The 19010-nt window shown below is 24.7% G+C and overlaps 1 protein-coding gene across 2 annotated transcripts in view; it reads right to left on the bottom strand.

Annotated features, from left to right (window-relative positions):
* The window catches only part of LOC117168338 (solute carrier organic anion transporter family member 5A1), a 271076-nt gene that overhangs the window by 33763 nt on the left and 218303 nt on the right, over positions 1–19010 (bottom strand). For both annotated transcript variants that reach the window (XM_033353917.1, XM_033353918.1), the window contains exons 2-6: positions 17770–18068; positions 13412–13594; positions 8901–8954; positions 5630–5735; positions 78–294 (exon numbers count right to left, since the gene is read on the bottom strand). In XM_033353917.1, coding sequence (XP_033209808.1) covers positions 78–294; positions 5630–5735; positions 8901–8954; positions 13412–13594; positions 17770–17981 — 772 coding nt within the window. In that variant the 5' untranslated portion in view covers positions 17982–18068. The remainder of the gene's footprint in view (positions 1–77; positions 295–5629; positions 5736–8900; positions 8955–13411; positions 13595–17769; positions 18069–19010) is intronic.

Raw genomic sequence — 19010 nt, 5'->3', positions numbered from 1 at the left:
AAAAGATTTGCATGATCTGCGTCCTGTAATTATTTTATTTATGAAGGCGAAAATAAAAGGTATATAATGAAACTTACCAATTGCTATCCAAACTGGAATATGTCTTCGACTACCGAGATAACTGACAAAGATGACGGTGATGACATTTCCTATTTCATAGGAGCTAGCGATGAGACCCGAGAGGCTGGACGGGATCTCAAATCTCTTCTCGATCGTCGTGATCACAGAATTAATATACCCTGAGCTGAGAGCTTGTTGCAACGTGACAAGAAAGGATAAAAGGAACACAAACACCTGAAAAAAATTTGTATTTTGATTTTAAAATAGTTAAAAAGTAATCCTAGTTTTATTTATTTTTTGTCGATGGTTATACTCTTATTTAGCGATGAAAAAAAAAATTTCCAGCTCCTCTGGAATCTAGGTCTACCAGGGTTCGAATCCCAGCGCAGCTAGAGAGGATTTTTTTCACAGCTAAATAAGACTATAACTATTTTGGTTTAGACTAAAATGTTCCATTTTAAACCATTCAATTAAAAAATTTTAATTGAGAAAAAGGAACAATTGCTTAATATTTATAAATATCTAACTATTCATTTAAATTCAGTAATTATAAATTAAACATTAAAAATAGAAAAACTAAACTTTGAATGTTACAATTTTAATGGGTCTATTTAAAAAAATTGAATATGTAAGTCAACTTGTTGAATTTTGATGTATAAATAAAAATTTAACACATATTATTCATAATTCTAATCTTAATTCTTAAATCTTATTTAAAATCAAATATAGGTTTGGGCAGATTTCGAACAATACCTTTAAAAGCTTTTTAAGAATTTTGAAAGGGGTTAGAAAAATAAAAAACATTTCCTAGAAAAATTGGAAATTATTTTATATTTCAAAACATTTAATTTTGAGAGGATATTTCAAAGGATTTATAAAGATTTACAAGCTCATCAAAAATTAATGTGGAAGATTTTAAGAAAATTTATTCAATTTGGCATAATTTTAAAGAATTCTTTAGAAAAAATTTGACTCTTTTTACAAGATGTTTAGAAGTTCTGAAAAATTTTTTAAAATTTGATAAGATCTCAAATAACATGTAAATGTTTCAAGATTTCTAAATAACATTTAAAACTATTTTAAGGATTTTTAAACTATTTAAAATTAAAATAAATTTTAATTAAAAAAATCCTCAATTTATAAAAAATGTGATTGTTCCATTTTTAATTTTTCTAACTTAAAATTGCTTAAAATGATAAAATTTTAAATTCATTAATTGATTCTTCAATGTAGAGTATTGAAAATGATAACGTCGATTTATAATTTTTAATTTGGCTGTTTGAATTAAAAAAATTTGTCAGTGCAGCTTTAATAGTTTAAAAGGCAAGAGTTTCACTTGTGTAGAAAATTTGTTTTTGATCTACTAGAATTTTTTTCACAGCTAAATAAGACTATAACCATTTTTGTTTAGACTAGTAGATCAAGAATCAATTTTCTACACAAAAAGTCGAATTTTCAACAAAATAGTTAAATTTTTAACTTTAAAAGTCGAATTTTTTAGAACTTTTAAGACTTTTAAAAACTTTGAAACTCTAAAAGATGAATTTTCAAGAAAGAAGTTCATTTTTAAGCAAGAAAGATGAATTTTAACAAAAAAGTTAATTTTTAACAAGAAATATGAATTTTCAACAAAATAGTTAGTTTTTCGAAAAACAAAAAATTATGTTCAACCAACTAGTTGCATTTAGAAAGCAAACTAGTTCAGCTTTCCAGAAAGAGACCAATTTTGAACAAAAGAGGTGAATTCATAACATAGAATAATAAAGATTCAAACTAAAATGAGGAATTTTCAACAAAATCACTGAATTTTCAACCCAGAAAATTTTTTAAGTCAAGAAAGGATAAATTTTAAACAAAGTGTTCCATTTTCAAATTAAAAAGACAAATTTTCTACAAAACAGTTAAACTTTCAACCAACAAATATACATTTTCAACAAAAAAGTTAATTTTCAATAAAATAGTTGAATTTACAATCTAAAAAGTCGAATTTTATCTAACTTTTAGGACTTTTAAAGACTTTTAATCCCGAAAAGATGAATTTTCAAGAAAAAAGTTCACTTTTGAGCAAGAAAGATGAATTTTCAACAATATAGTTAATTTTCCAACAAACAAAACATTATTTTCAAATAACCGCTTGAATTTATAAGCAAATAGTTAAACTTTCAAGAAAAAAAAACGAATTTTGAACCAAAAGAGGTTAATTTTTGTCCTTAAATGATGAATATTTAAACCAAAAAGAAGAATTTTTAACAAAAGCACTGAAGTTTTAACCCAGAAAATTTTTTAAGTCAAGAAAGAATAAATTTCAAACAAAGTGTTCTATTTTCAAACTAAAAAGACAAATTTTCTACAAGACAGTTGAATTTTTATCCATCAGATATGGATTTTTATCAAAAAATGTAATTCTCAATAAAATAGTTAAAGTTTCGATAAAATTGTTAAATTTTCATTCGAGAATACGAACTTTTAACTAAAAAATTAATTTGTAGCCATAATGTTGAATTTTCAACCACAATTTTGAAATTTTAAACAAAAAAGACAAATTTTCTACAAAACAGTAGAATTTCCGACAAAATCCATGAGTTTTCAACAAAATAGTAACCAAAAAAGTGAATTTTTCACAAAAATGTAATAGTTATCATAAAAAATATTTATTTTTTAAATCAAAAACACCTCAATTCAACTAAAAAATACGAATTTTTAATAAAATAGTGAACGAAACAGTTTATTTTTTGACGAAAAAAGGTTATTCTATAACAAAATGGTTGAATTTTTAACAAAATAATTAAATTGTCAACAAAATATTTAAATTTTCTACAAATAGAGATGCATTTTTAACTAAAAATATAATAGTAGGCTTTTTAATCATAATGAATTAAGTTTTAACAAAAAATTACTTTTCTAAAAAAAAATGAATTTTTAATCCAAAAGAAATAATCAAAGAACAAATGAATTTTAAACAAAAGTGTTGAATTTCAAAACAATAAACTACAAAGTTCTTGAACTTTTCTCCAAAAAAGACGAATCTTGTAGAAAATACTTTATATTTCAACCCAAATATATCAATTTTCTGCTAAAATAGTAAAAATATTAAATGAAATGATTAAATTATTGTGTTCTCAATCCGAAAAGACGAATTTTTAATAAAACAATTTAATTTTTTATCAAAAATGATTACTTTTGATCAAAACTGTTAAATATTTGAAAAAATAATACAATTTTTTATTTAAGGACGAATTTTATACAAAACAGTTTAATTTTTGTTTTTCATAAAATCTATCAAAATAGTTGAATTTCTACCAAGAGATGAATTTTTAACCGAACAAAACGAATTTTTAACAAAGCAGTATAATTTTCAATAAAAAAGGATCAATTTTTAATAATAGAATTTTTAACCAAATAGTACCATTTTTACTGAACAAGATGAATTATAAACCAAAATTATAATACCCGAAAAGACGAATGTTAAACAAAAAAAAGAATAAATTAAAAAATTTTAAATAATAATAAATTATCAACAAAAAAATTAATTTTTAACCAAATAATTAAATTTTCGGCTCAGAAAGACGAATGAGCAATAAACATTTTTTTTTGAAACACCAACATGTTATAATTTGGAATTTTTTAACATAAAATCGTTTTACTTTAGGAATTGAAGTTTTCTTAATTTTAAATATCACAATATTTAAGGCCTAATTTAAATTTTACCTCTTAAAGGAAATTAAATTTTAATATTAAAAATTAAGTAATGTAAACGATTTTAAATTGTGATTTTTAAAAGCCCTGGACAAATACGGAATTAGGTTGCTGATATTTAAGAATAGAATTGATTATTTAAGCAAATGCTTCTGCAAACGAAGCGCGTGATGATAATGTTGTTTTTTTTTCATACGAGCTGCCTCACATAAACGTGCACTTGCATTAAGTAGTTTATTTTAAACAAAATGTTTAAAAATAGAACCGAGCAACCACCGCTTTAACCATTAATAAATTCTCTGAAGTATTTTTCCATTATTTAGAATCGCCTTGGATTCTTCTGATTTTTTTTTTTAAATTAACTGAATTAAATTGAATTTTTGCCAATTCCACGAATTCACTGGGAACTTTTTGTAATATTTTTAATTTCCTAAATTTACTTTTACTTTTTTGAATTCTTTAACTCTTCTGAATTTATTTTAATTCTATAAAATTTAGTTTTACTTTAATTCATCAGAATTTCTTTGAAATCTTCTGAATTCACTTTAATTCTATTGAATTCAATTGCATTTTTGTTAGTTCTTTTTTATTTCTTTAAATTTTCTTACCTCCAATTTCATTCTTTAGAATTCAATTTAAGTTCTAAATTAATGTAAATCCCGATTTCACTTGAATTGTGGTTTGTTTAAATTCCTTTAAATTGACTTAAATTGTTTTAAATTTTTGCGAATTCTTGTGAAATGTTTCAGTCTTTCTAAATTCATTTTAATTCCAGAGAGTTAAATCGAACTTTTATTAATTCTTTGGAATCCTTTGAATTCACTTGATATCTTCTGAATTCGCTGAAGCTCTTTTGAATTAAATTCAAATTGACTTATTTTGAAATCTTTGCAACATATGACATTCAATATGAAACTAATTTCCAACTAACTAGTTAATTTTTCAAACAAAGAAATTAATTTTAAACTAAAACGATGGATCTTCAAAAAAAAAATTATTTTTTGATAAATTTGTTCAACTTTTAACCAGGAAAATTGATTTTCTACAAAAAAAAGACTTTTGAACAAAATATATTCAAACAAATAGTTGAATTTTCAACTAAAAAATATCAATTTTCACCTAAAAATAGAATAGTTCAATTTTCAGTTTAAAATATTAATTTCGAACTAAAAAAGGTGAATTTTCGAAAAAATAGTTTTTCATAGATTTTTCTAGCTAAAAAGATTTTTCAGTCAAGAAAATTGATGAATTTTGTTGATTCGAATAGTTAAATCATCAGAATAAAATTATATTCAATCAAACTTTTGCATTTACAACCAAATAGTTCAACATTCCGAAAAAAGATACAATTTTTTAACAAAATAGTTCAATTTAAAAAAAGGTTAATTTTCAAATAAGGAAAGAGAAATTTAAACAAAAATTACATTTTCAACCAAATGATAGAATTTTTAATTCAAAAAGGCGACATTTCCATTGAAAAACTCGAATCTGAAACGAAAAGGTTGAATTTCCCACCAAAAGATATTAGTTTTTGCCAAATATTTGAATTTCTAACAAAATAATTTAATTTTTAACGTAATAGTAGAACTTTTAATCAAATGAGACGAGCTAATAAATTGCAGTATGAAATTAAAATAGACTCTAAAATACTTTAAAATAAAATCCAGTGTTCTAAAAGCAAATGAATAAAATGAAATTGACTTGATAGAAGCTTCAAGAGGACTTGAAAGCAACTCTCGAATACATTCCTGAGCAATCAAAGCTAACGCTTGTTATTTTCCAGATGTCATAATTGCGCAATTTAATGGATTATTTGACGGAGAAACAATTTCGATTTCAGAAAAACGTGACTGGAGAAAAACTGATTACAAACCTTGATGCCTGCGAATCTTTGAATAAAGGCAGGCCTGCAAGTTAGGATTCCACAATCCTTTGAATCTGGACTGAGTGGAGGTGTCTGAGGTCTTTCCTTTTCGGTCCTAAAAAAATTAACCAAAAATTATTTTAAAAAATATTAAAGAGAAAAAATAAATTCCAACCAGTGATGAAAACTAACTAATTTCTGATTATCTAGTTAGTTTTTTCCTTACTTTTGAAATTTCTTTCACAATTCTTTTTCACGCCAATTTGCAACTATTTTTTTCATTTTTAGTTTGTTATTTTCGATCTGGAATTCTATTGAATTCTTATCAGTTTTATAAAATTCTTTAGAGTTTCCTTCAATTCTTCTGAATTTTTGCGAATTGAAGAAATTTGAATTAGATTAAAATCCAAATTAAAAATCCTATTTAACGTCCAATAATAAATGTGATGCAAACTATTGTTAAAAAAAAAGAACCCCACGACCAAATTTGGACCACAACGAACAAACAAAACCAAAAAACAAAAACAAAAATCCTATTGTAACCTGAAAAAAAATATATATAATAACTTTCGGACATAAATAAAAAAGAGGAAAGAAAAATGAGAAGGCAGCTAACCCCCCCCCCCACCTTTTTTTTTTAGATTTTTTCAGATTACAATGGGATTGTGGTCGAAATTTGGTCGTTGGATTCTTTTTGTTTTTTAACAGGAGTTTGCATGAATTTTCTTCAATTTAACTGAATTAAATTGATTTTTTTGTGTAATTTTTTTAATTCGCTTGTATTTTTTGTAATTATTTTGAACTCTCTTGAATAAATTTTAATTCTACAAACTTCAATTGAATTCTGTTTAATTCTTTGGATTAACTTGAATCCACTTTAATTCTTTAGAATTCTTTCAAATACTCCTGCATTTTTTCCATTTTTATTTTAATTCAACTGAATTCAAGTGAACTATCGTTAATTCTTTGGAGTTCTTTGAATTTAATAAGATTCTTTAAAAAAATCGAATTCTTTTAAATTTTGAGTAGTCCATTTAAATTTTTAAGAATTCACTTAAGTTAAAAAAATTTAATTTATTTGACTTCTGAATTCAATTTAAATTAGTTTGAATTTAAATACATTTTTGTTATTTTTTTCGAAATCTTAAGGTTCTTTTGAATTCAATTAAATTGTTTAAAATTCCCTTAAACTGCTTTAAAATATTTTGAATCTCGATTACAAATGAATTTTTCCGTATTTTTCAATTCTACTTAATTCAATTGAATTGATGTTAATTTTTTGGATTTCCTTTAATTGACCTGAATTCTTAAAAAATTTAAGTTACTTGAATGAATTTTTTCGAATTAAATTGATTTTTTTTATTCTCCCTTTTTATCTCTTTTATTGATTTTTCTTCACCCCTAAGATACTTTTCAATACACTTGAATTCTTTAGAATTCCTTTAAGATTCTTAAATACGGATTTCAATTAATGTGTTGTAAAATATTTGAATTCCTTTGAATTGGCTCGATTTCTTTAAAATTTTATATTTTTATTCATAATAATTCCAGGTAATGTTTAACGAATTTACGATAAATAAAAAAACACGAATTAAAAAATAATTCGTATGAATTATGAGGAATTTATTGGAAATAAGAATAATTTAGTAAAATTAGAAAAATTAAGATGTTTTAAAAAAGTTTCAAGTGAATCGAAAAAGATTAAAGTGAATGTAAAAAGATCCAAAATATGCCACTGATTTCAGTAAAATTGCAGTGAATTGGATCTTTGAATATAATAGATTTTCAATGGTTTTAAGTTAAAAATTATATTAATGATAATAAAATTAAAAGAAATAAACCATTATTTAAAATGAAAAATTTTCAAAACTTACAAAAAGCATTTATTTTAACAATTTTTGTTTAAAATGGATTTTATCTTATTGAGTTTAGATCAATCTTTTAGCTTAAACTTGCATTCTTTGTACAATTCAACTATCTTGTGGAAAATTCATGTTTTTGTGGCTGAAAATTCACTTTTCTAATTCAAACTTTAAATTCTCTGTTTCTGATTGGAAATTTATACTTTTTATTTAAAAATTCACGTATTTTGTTGCGAATTTGTCTTTTTTTGGTAAAAAATTGATATTTTTTTAAGGAAATTTAATTTTCTTCTTTAAAATTTTATCTGCTTGTTTGAAAATTATTTTTTTACTGAAAATTTAATAATTTTATTTTCGGTTAGAAGTTCATTTCTTTGGTTGAAAATTTATGTTTATTGTTAAAAATTCGTTTGGGGGGGGGGGGAGGTATATTTTTTTGTAGAAAATTGATCTTATTGATAGAAATTTAATCTTCTTTGTTAAAACTCCATCTGTTGCGTCAAAACTTGAACTATTTCATTGAAAATTTATTTTATTTGGTTTAAAATAATGCTATTAAAATGTAAATTGAACTCTTCTATTTTCGTTTAAAAATTTATTTCTGTGACTAAACATTTCTATTTTTTACTTGAAAATTCAACTATTTGGTTATAAACGGACTTTTCTTACTAAAGGTTGATCATTTTAATTTAAAAATCATTTAATTGGTTAAAAATTAATGCAATTAGTTCAAAATTCGTTTTTTTTGTTAAAAATTATTTTTCTTAAACTGAAAATCTAACTATTCCATTTTTACTTGAAAGTTTATATTTTTTAGTATAAAATTCATTTATTTTGTTGAAATCTCGTCTTTTTTGTGTGAATTAAAAAAATATATCCATTGAATTCAGTGGATTACAAGGGAGTTTTGAAGAATATTTAATTTAGAAAAATTCAAAAATCCATGGGTTCTCTGTTTCAATTTATTGAAAGAAGTGACTAAAGTGATATTTTCCTTTTAATAATTGACTAGAAATTTATTGGAGACAAAAAAGTGACTAAAAGTGACAAACAGTTAAAAAATTCAAAAAAGTAATTCATTCATTCATAGAAATCAGCGTTAATTACTTTCCTTTTTTTATTTTATACAAATATATATAAGAAAAATTTTAAAAAGTAATAATAATTTGCTATTAAATTTAATTTTAACCCTCAAACGATACACTGGTGTGAATTCGCACCCAAAGTTTGTTCATTTTCCCATATATATTAAATATTAATGTTAAATATGCGTGATATATGATAGTTGTTTATTATATGTTCAATATATTAAATATTTAATATTAAAATTGAAAGTAAAACAATTCGCACTAGTGTACCGTTTACGCATGCTCGGTTGGATTGTACCGTTTGAGGGTTAAAAATAAAAATAATTTTACCTGTCTATCATGGAAGCACTGGGATTCCTGCTATGACACTTGATGACGAAATCTCTGCAAAAGTGCAAAAAAATATGCCATGATATGATAAAATAAAAGGGTAGGTCGAATTAATAAACGAATTTGTAAATTTATTCGTACAATTAAACGATTATCAACATCTAATAAGCACAATTAATTTAAATTTCCAAATCTCTTAATATAAAATGACCCAGAAGTTTACATTTTAAAAATCAGGAATTTTATATCTTCAATATCAGTGATGACCAATTCTTTTAATTGGTATATAATTTAGAGGGAAACTTCCCACAGTGGATAATAATTAATTTAAAATATAAATGAATTCAAAATATTTGTTTAAATTTAATTAATAGTTAAGAAAACTGTAGGTGTACACAAAATAAAAAAAAAATTAATTATTTTTCTTTTATTTGTGCCCTTTATTATTGATTATCCACTCTAGCCGTACCCCATACCTATAAATAATTGAATAAGACAGTTTTCTCGCTCACGTTTTCTCCGTGACAATACTATTTTTACCCGAGATTAAAGAGACCATTAAAAAGAAATTGCAGTGACAGCTGAAAAACCTAGGAATAAAGTAGACAGCCTTCTGCATTTTAATATTTTCCCTTGCCTCAATTTAAAAATTGAGACGACCGATAGTTTCTTTGTTCTCAGACCGCGATGGAAATTGCTAACTCCCAACAACGTGATCTTGTTAGGTTGATTAGGCGTTCCAGGATCGCAATGAAAATTGCTCTGTCCGCAATACTTTCTCTCACTTTGAAGTTGCTTCCTTGATTTGATTTTTTCAGCCAACCAAGGCTCGCAATTATAAAGCGAATGTGCATTGTGCAATACTCGGAAAATTTGTCCGACACGTGATTAATTGTGCCATGGCCACTACCTGAGATAACTTTCTATACAGATAGAATTTATTAACTGCAGTTCTAGTTTTACGCGATTTATTATGGGAAAATTTATTATTACAGCGATCAAAGCAGTTCGAAAATAGGGGAATACAATTTTTTTAAATGCAAAATTAATGTATCGGTATCATATATTGAATTGAATTTATGAAACGTTTAGGATTTCAAGTCGAAATATATTGAATTATTGAAAAATTAGTTCAATTTTTAACCAGAACGATTAATTTATTACCGAAATAGATGCATTTTCAGCGAAAGAGTTGATTTTTCGAGTTAAACACTTGCTTTTTTTGGGAAAAAATAAACTTTAAATCCGAAAAGATGAATTTTCAACCAAGAAATATGACTTGCAGAAAAAATTAATTAATAACATTAATAATTTAATTTGAAATTTAATTTAATAATTAAAATTAATTATTAATAGTTCAATTTTCAAAAACAAAAACAAAAAACTAATTTGTAACAAAATAGTTCATTTATCAACTAACATGATAAATCTTAAAGAACAAAAGTTATTTTAAAGAAAAACAGCCAAACTCAACATAAAATAAGAATTTTCAACAAAAAAATTACATTTTTAACATAAAAATATGAATTTTCAAGGCTAAAACACAAATTTTCTACAAAACAGTTAAATTTTTATCTGAATCTTAAAGAAAAAAATAGGATTTTGAACACAAAAATATAAATTTTTAACCAAAAAGTTACTTGAATGTCCAAATAATAGAATTTGCAACCAAAAACAGTTGTATTTTTAACCAAATAGTTCAATTAAAAAAAAAACGAATTTTTAATAAAATAGATCAATTTTTAACTGAATTTTGAAGAAAAAATACGAATTTTCAATCCGAAAATATAAATTTTCAACCATAAAGTTACTTCACTGTCAAAACAATAGAATTTTGAACAAAAAAAGTTAATTTTCAACTAACATGATAAATCTTTAAGAATAAAAGTTAGTTTAAAAGAAAAAAAGTCAAATTCAACATAAAATACGAAATAAAAAAAAAAAGAATTTTTAACATAAAAATATGAATTTTCAAGGCTAAAATACGAATTTTCTACAAAACAGTTAAATTTTTAACGGAATTTTATAAAAAAATAGGATTATTATCCCAAAAATATAAATATTTAACCAGAAAGTTACTTTACTGTCAAAATAATAGAACTTCCAACCGAAAAAGATGAATTTTTTAAAAAATAGGTGAATTCTCAAAATGAAAAGACGAAAAATTTAAATTAAAATTTTAACCCAGAAGATGAATTTTTCGCAAACCAATTAAATTTTAATGTTAATAATATGAATTTTGCACAAAATGGTTTAATTCTCAACCTAAAAATAAGAATTTTCAAGCAAAAAATTAATTTTAACCAATTAGTTGATTTTTTAGCATAACTATTAACACAATAGATGAATTTTCAACGAAATTATTGAATTTTTAAGACAAAAAGATAAATATTCTACAACAAATATGAATTTCTAACTCGAAAATATGCTTTGTTAACCAAAAATTTTGTTTCAATAAAATAGTTGAATTTTCAACTAAATTGAAATATTTTTTGGTTGAAGTATTAAATAATACATTTGTCGTTGAGAATTTATCTTTTCTGGTTAAATCTGTCATTTATTAAAATTCAGACATATTTGAAAAGCTGCAAAGAAGCGATAGAATGAAAAAATTATATTATCAAAAAAAAGTTAAAATAAATATTTTTTGTATGTTTTAAAATGTTTTCATTAAAAATCATGTGTTTTATTTGAATTTTCAACCCGAAAATAGAAATTTTCAACTCAAAAAGTTAATTTTTAACCCAATAGTTGAATTTTATGCCAAAATAATAGAATTTTTAACTGAAAAAGACGAATTTCTACAAAGATTTTAATTTTCAAGCCGAAAAGACAAATTTTCTAAAAAAAAATAGTTCGGTTTTGAACCCGATAATGGAAATATTAATCGAAAAAAATAATTTTCAACAGATTATTTAATTTTTTAACCAAAATAATAACATTTTCAGCCCACAAGATGAATTTTTCACAAGGTCATTAAATTTTAAAAGCCAAAAAGATAAATTTTCAAAAAAATATATGTATTTTCGAACAAAAAAAGAAACAAATTTTTAATCAAATAGCTCATTTTTCAACCAAAGAAAAGAATTTTTAATTAAAATGATGAATCAACAGTAAAAAAATTAATTTTTAGCAAAAGAGTTTATTTTTCAACCAATTAAATTTATTTACAACTTGAAATTTTTATTTTCAACTAAAATGATAAATATTCAACTATAACAAATGAATTTTCAATTTAAAAAAAATAGTTTTATATCATAATTTTTACATTTTGAGCTAGAAAAGTTGCATTTTCTAACTAAAATGTGATGCAAAAAATATAAATTTTTAACCAATAAGATTAATTTTCGACAAAAAAGGAAAAAATTTAAAATTACATGTATTTTCAACAAAAAAAAAAGAGTTTAATTTTTAAATAAAAATATCAATTTTCAACCAAATAATTGAATTTTCATCGAAAAAAGATCAAATTTCAACCAAAAATAGAATAGTTGAACTTTTCGTTAAAAATCTAGTTATTAACAAAAAAAAAAAACAGTATTTTAGAAAAATAGTTCGATTTTCTACTGATATCGTTAAATTTTTAGCAAAAGAGTTTATTTTTCAACCAATTAAATTTATTTACAACCTGAAATTTTTATTTTCAACTAAAATGATAAATATTTAAATAAAACAAATGAATTTTTAATTTAAAAAAACATTTTTATATCATAAGTGTTACATTTTGAGGTAGAAAAGTTGCATTTTGCACCTAAAATGTAACGCAAAAAAGATAAATTTTTAACCAATAAAATTAATTTTCTACAAAAAAAGAACAAATTTAAAATTACATGAATTTTCAACAAAAAAAAATAGTTTAATTTTTAAATAAAAAAGATCAAATTTCAACCAAAAATAGAATAGTTGAACTTTTCGTTGAAATTCTAGTTCTTAACAAAAAAACAGTGTTTTAGAAAAATAGTTCGATTTTCTACTGACATCGTTAAATTTTCAGCTAAAAAATTAATTTTTCACAAAGTAGTTACATTTTTTAATAGAGATGAATTTTCATTTAATATATATAAATAATATAAATATCTAAATATCTAAATATATAAATATAAAAATATATAAATAAAGGAACTTTTAAATTGTAATGAATTAAATCCTAGTTTTCATTCTTAAAAAAATGCCCATTCCATGTTAAAAATTCCCTGTTCCAAGTGAAGTTATATTTCTTTATCGAATTTCCCTATCCTAAAATAAAAACGATAATTATTTTTACTCATGTGCCCTGCAACTGTCGATAAATTAGAAATAAGTCTTTTAAATTGACCATAATTATTAAAATAATGAAAACTTGAATTGTTCTACGATCGTAAGTAAATTCCCGGTTTATTCCCGGTCAAGTCGCCTTGAATTTTAAATCCTGAAGAAATGACATTCTCGGATAAACTTCCTGGTAAAGTTCCCTTTGAATTAACAATGTTTCTTTGTATCTTGTGATTTTTTTTCTGTCTGCGATTGCTCACCTATGATCCACAACGCCAGAGCTGGGGTTTCTACTGTGACATCTTATGACAGTATCGTGAGTCAGTGTGAGATCTGCATTTTCACCAGCACCGCCGCCAGTACTGTCTGCATACAGACCCGTCATGGCATACATACTCTCATTTCTTCTGTGTCCTGAATGATAATTACTCCCTGAATCCGACCTGATAACAAAAAAATTATATTAAAAACGATCCTCAAATATTTTTAAATTTGAAAATAATTACAGGAATGAAAGCATAAAAAAAGCTACAAAAAAGGGGAAACAGGCTCATTTTTCATGCAAAAGGGAGAAAATATATAAAAAAAATTTTAAACATTCATTTTTACATTTAGAAAAGAATAAAAACAATTATTCAAATATTTTTATTTTTATTCAAAAAAAAAAGATGAATTTTGTATCAAATATTTGAATTTTCAACAACAAAATTAATTTTTTGAAGATAAACTCTTAAATTTTGAACCAAATATTTAAATTTTGAATCCAAAAGGAATAACATTTTCAACCAAAAATTTTTATTTTCAACAAAATGGTTAAACTTTTAACTAAATTGTTGAATTCTTAAACCTAAAATTCGAGTATTCTACAAAACAGTTAAGTTTTTAAATCCAAAGTATAAATTTAAAAAAAAAGTTTATTTCAATCAAATATTTGCATTTTCAACTAGACATTTCAATTTTAAACCAAAGAGAAAAATATTCAACCAAAAATTAGAAACCTTCCAATAAAAAGATATATTGTTAACAAAGTAGTACAATTTTTAACCAAGCAGTTCAATTTAAAAAAAATGGATTTTTAACAAAAAATTTAATAGTTAATGTTTAACTAAAAAAGTGCAAAACTTTTACCAAAAGAGATGAATTTTAAAGCCAAAAAGACGAATTTTAAATGAAAAAGAATATTTTTTCACCAAAAAGGATGCATTAGAACGGAACCTCAAATACATTCAAACCTGATTAAAATGCCTTAATTAATTACTAATCAATCTTAAATTCATTATTTTTGCAGAATACTGGAGTCACAACGCAAAAAGCTCAAAAAAACGGAAATAGGGCAATTTTTTAATAAAAAGGGGGAAAATACGGGGAAATAGGGGAAATGTTTAACATTTATTTTTACGTTTACAAAAGAAAAAAAACTTTTTTATATTTTTCTTTTAAATCAAGAAAGGGAGAAAATATGAGAAAGATTAAATATTTATTTTTAGATTTAGAATTCAGAATACTGGAATCACAACTCAAAAAGCGAAAAAAGCGGAAATAGGGCCATTTTTTAAGACAAAGGGGGAAAAAGGGTGAAATATGGGGAAAGATTAAACATTTAGCTTTACATTTAGAAATGAATCCAAAAAACTTTTTTATATTTTTCTTTAAATCAAGAAAGATTGATTTTCTACAAAAAATTTGAATTTTCAACAAAAAAATTAATTTTGTAACAAGAACTGTTTTATCTTGAATCAACAAGTTCAATTTTCAAGCAAAAAAAAAGAATTTTAACTAGAAAGTTAAATTTTCAACCAAAAACTTTAATTTTTAACAAAATGATCGAACTTTTAACCAAATTGTTGAATTTTCAAAGGCAAAGATAAATTCTCAACAAAAAATGTAATGGTTGATATTTCAAACAAAATTGTTGAAAATTTAAAATGAAAAACAGTTGAATTAAACCAAAAAAATTCTTAACAAATAGTTGATTTTTCAATCAAAAACAATTTTTTCATCAAGAAATAAATGCCGATTAAATTCTTTCATTTTCAAGCCAAAAATACGATTTTTCTACAAAACAGTTGAACTTTGTAATATAAAAATATGAATTTTCAACAAAAAAATTCATTTTAATAATTTATTTATATTTTCAACCAAACAATTTAATTTCCTATTAAATAGATAAATTTAAAACCCCAAAAGACACATTTTCAACGAAACATTAGAATTTTTCACCATATGGGGATGACTTTTGAACAAAATTGTTGAATTTTGAACATAATAATAAACTTTTCAACCAATTAATAACATTTTTAATCAGAAAAGATGAATTTTCAACAAAGAATGTCGTAAATCTTTGAACAAAAAGTTGAAAAAAAACCATTAAATACCTTTAGAACTGAGCGGTTTTTTGTAGAGAAATTTAATAAATAATTTAAATTTTATTTGTATTCATGAAATTTCAAATGATTTCTACTTATTTTGCACGCACGCTTTACGTTCCTGGATTTTTATTTTCTAGCATTGAAAAAATTAATTTGTTTTGAAATCCATAACGAGAAATCTTCAAATATTAAGAGTACTAAAACTTTTTAAAATGAAATCTCTTGAAATTCTTTTTAATACTTAAAAATTCCTGTTTCAACATGTTTTCGACATCGAGACCATTTCACAGCTCAAGTTCAGCTGCATAATGTTCTCGATGTTGGTAAGGTAGGTTTCGCGACAATAATATTTCTACCTCTTTTTTTCAAAGTTCTAGAACATTCTGGGATGCAGAAGAATGTTCCTGAACAGTTATTTGCGCTTTAAATAAAGACAGGAATTTTGAATTAAATATACTATCTATAAGGAAGCAATAAATGAAATTTATAGAGATGAATTTGTCATCGATCATCGGTGAAGGGAGAGATCTAACGCCAGATTCAGGTTACTGACATGTTACCGTAGTCCAGAGTCCAGACCATTCCACTGCTTAAGTGGTTCGTGTCCGTGCTAAGTTTCTAGAATATTCTCGAAGGTTACCTCCGCCCGATGGCAAATTTATCTTTATTGATTATTTTTATTATCCATTAGACTAGAAATTAAGTGAAGCAAGTGAATAAAAAAGTCTCGTTTTATTGCTTGAAGCAAAATAGCTTATGCCTTATGAAATATATTCGGAAATGAGCAAAAATCCGAAGCCCTTTAAAATAGCTTTAAAATAGTCCATTTAATGAATTCTCTAGACTAGAACGACCTAAATAATTTTCATATTGTCACAGGAAAATGGAAGTTAATAGAATACTTGTGAAATGATATAAAGTGCTCGTAAAAACGAATCGAAATGTAACCAAGCATGGTTGCCAGCCGTAAAACCTGATAGGTATTTTTGTTATGCGAAACAATGCGTGCAAGCCTTTATCGAGAAATTCAAAACCAAATGTATCCAAGTGCTTTTAACAGCTTCCGGATACTCTTTCATATCGGTTTTTCCGATCCAACAAAGAATCGTGAATGTCAACCCCATAAAGCAGAAATCGATACTTTCTCTACTAAACTGCACTCCAGTGCACTTCTATCAAACGATTTTTATCTTTATTCGAAATTTAATTTAAAAGCAGGCCTCACAATTCCTATTGGATAAAATATAGGGTCCAAAGTTTACTTTTTGTCACGCTCATCGGGTACTTTTACGCTCTTAAAGCGTAACAAATTCAGGATGAATTCATAAGACTTGAAAACAGTACAAGTTAAATTAAAAAGAATTGAAATGAATTGGCAAAAATTTTTGCCTGAATTTTGAAATGAGCTTAGTACAATTAAAGGGGATTTAAATTAATTTTATTAGATGCCTAAGAATTCACGGCAAGGTTTAAAGACTGCAGGACCAATAAAATAAAAACTTTTAAAAATTAAAGAAAATCCATTGAACTAAGTAGAATATTGAGTAAATTTCAGCGAATTTAGAGGAATTTAAAGGAAATGAGAAAAATGCGAGGAAAGTCATAAAAGAAATAAAGCGGAATTTAAAATTTAATTACGTAAGTGAATTGAAAATGATTCAAAAACATGAAAAATTGGATTTACTTAAGTAAGCTTGAAATGAGTTTAGACAAATTAAAAAAGCATTCAAAAGGATTTGATTAAATGCCTACGAGTTTACGGTGAGTTAAAAAGGCATCAAAATGAATTAAACATAAACTTAAAAAATCAACTTTATTGAATAGAATTGAGTGAATTTAGAAGAATTCAAAAGGATTTAAAAGAATTCAGGATAAATTCATTAGAATTCAGGGCGAATTCCATATGAATGTAATTTTGGATTCCCCCGATTCGGGATCAAGGCCAATGCCAGCAATGTCCGAAATTGTTCTTATATCGGGAGTTCAGTGTAATTTTAAAATTTAATAATACCTTAGCAAATCCAGTTGTTTTAAATTATTATTAATTTTTTAAAATATTCAAATTGGAATGATTCTACAAAGAGCATTTCAATTCTCAAAACTAAAATTGCAAATTTTAATGAAAATTTAGAATTATGGTAGTTCCCCAAACAATTTGAAAGTGATTTAAGATTTGTTTTCGAAATTTAAAAATAAAATTGTGTGCTTGTGGCTTTCAAGAGTTAGATTGAAAATTCAAATTTGATTACCTTTTGTGCCCAAAGCCACCAAACTCACTAGTTTTATGGCCGCTTTCTGAGCGTTTGTGGCTAAAGGCACTTGATATGCTCTCGGCACGCTTGTGTCCACTTTCGGCCCATTTGTGACCGATAAATCCGCCACCAGATCCGGTTCGTTTGTGGCCAAACATACTAGAGGATGAGCCATTCCTCTTATGTCCGCTTACATTACTGGTTGCCATTTTTTTTTAAAATCCTCTCCTCTTCTTTCAAAAAATTATGAGTAGGATGCTCTTCGCCATGACATCACTGCTACGTCCTTTAGTTTCCTGCAAAAAAAAGAAGAGAACACATTCTATTATTTTCTTCTGAAATACTTACAATCTGCACCGACAAAAATTGTCAGTAAAAAAGCCACGAAATTTTGGCTAGGTTTGCAGCTCAGAGGATTGGAACCCTCGATGAACTAGTTTTCACTTCCCAGATTTGTCAGACCAGCTTGTGAGTTCTCTGACAAATTTTTTACAACCATTCGTTATATTTTTGTAATTAAATTATAATGATTATATATTATATATTATTCTAATTATCTAAAATAATACAAAAGATGAGGAAGGAAAATATCTTTTATAGTTGAGAAAAATTAATATCTTAAATTTAGAATTAATATATAATATTTTTCTATGGAGAAACAAACCGTCGAATTTTCGTTCAAAAATGCATTTAAAATTTTATGTCAAATGATTTTTGTTTAAAACCACCGATTTCTGGTTTTAAAAAAACGCTAAAGCACCCTATTACTGTTAAAATATTGTAAATTGCAAGTGCTCTTTTAAAAATGCAAGCACAACATGAAACTGATCAAATATATTTTATTTAATAACTCTGAATGATGAAATTGAGGAAGTGAAAAAACTTATTAATTGTTTTTATTAAAAATACTGATTTTCGACGAAAAACACTCACATATTCTAAAGTTCTTTAAATAAAACCAGAATTTTCAACAAAAAATTTTAATTTTCAACCAAAAAGAAGAATTAAAAAAATTGTGTTTCACAAAGTAGTTCAACTTTCAACAAAAATAATTGAACTATCAAAAATCAAAACTTTCAGCCGAATTGTTCAATTTTTAACCAGGAAAGATCAATTTTTATTTAATAGGATTATTTTTTAACCAAATCTGGTATAATTAAATTTTCAGTAAAAAAATTAATCCTTAAACAAACAGAAACATCATTTTCAACAAAATTGTTAAATTTTTCACACAAGAA

Source organism: Belonocnema kinseyi, chromosome 2, assembly GCF_010883055.1.
Source record: "Belonocnema kinseyi isolate 2016_QV_RU_SX_M_011 chromosome 2, B_treatae_v1, whole genome shotgun sequence".
NCBI classification, from domain to species: domain Eukaryota; kingdom Metazoa; phylum Arthropoda; class Insecta; order Hymenoptera; family Cynipidae; genus Belonocnema; species Belonocnema kinseyi.
This window is presented reverse-complemented; position numbering and strand designations above follow the sequence as displayed.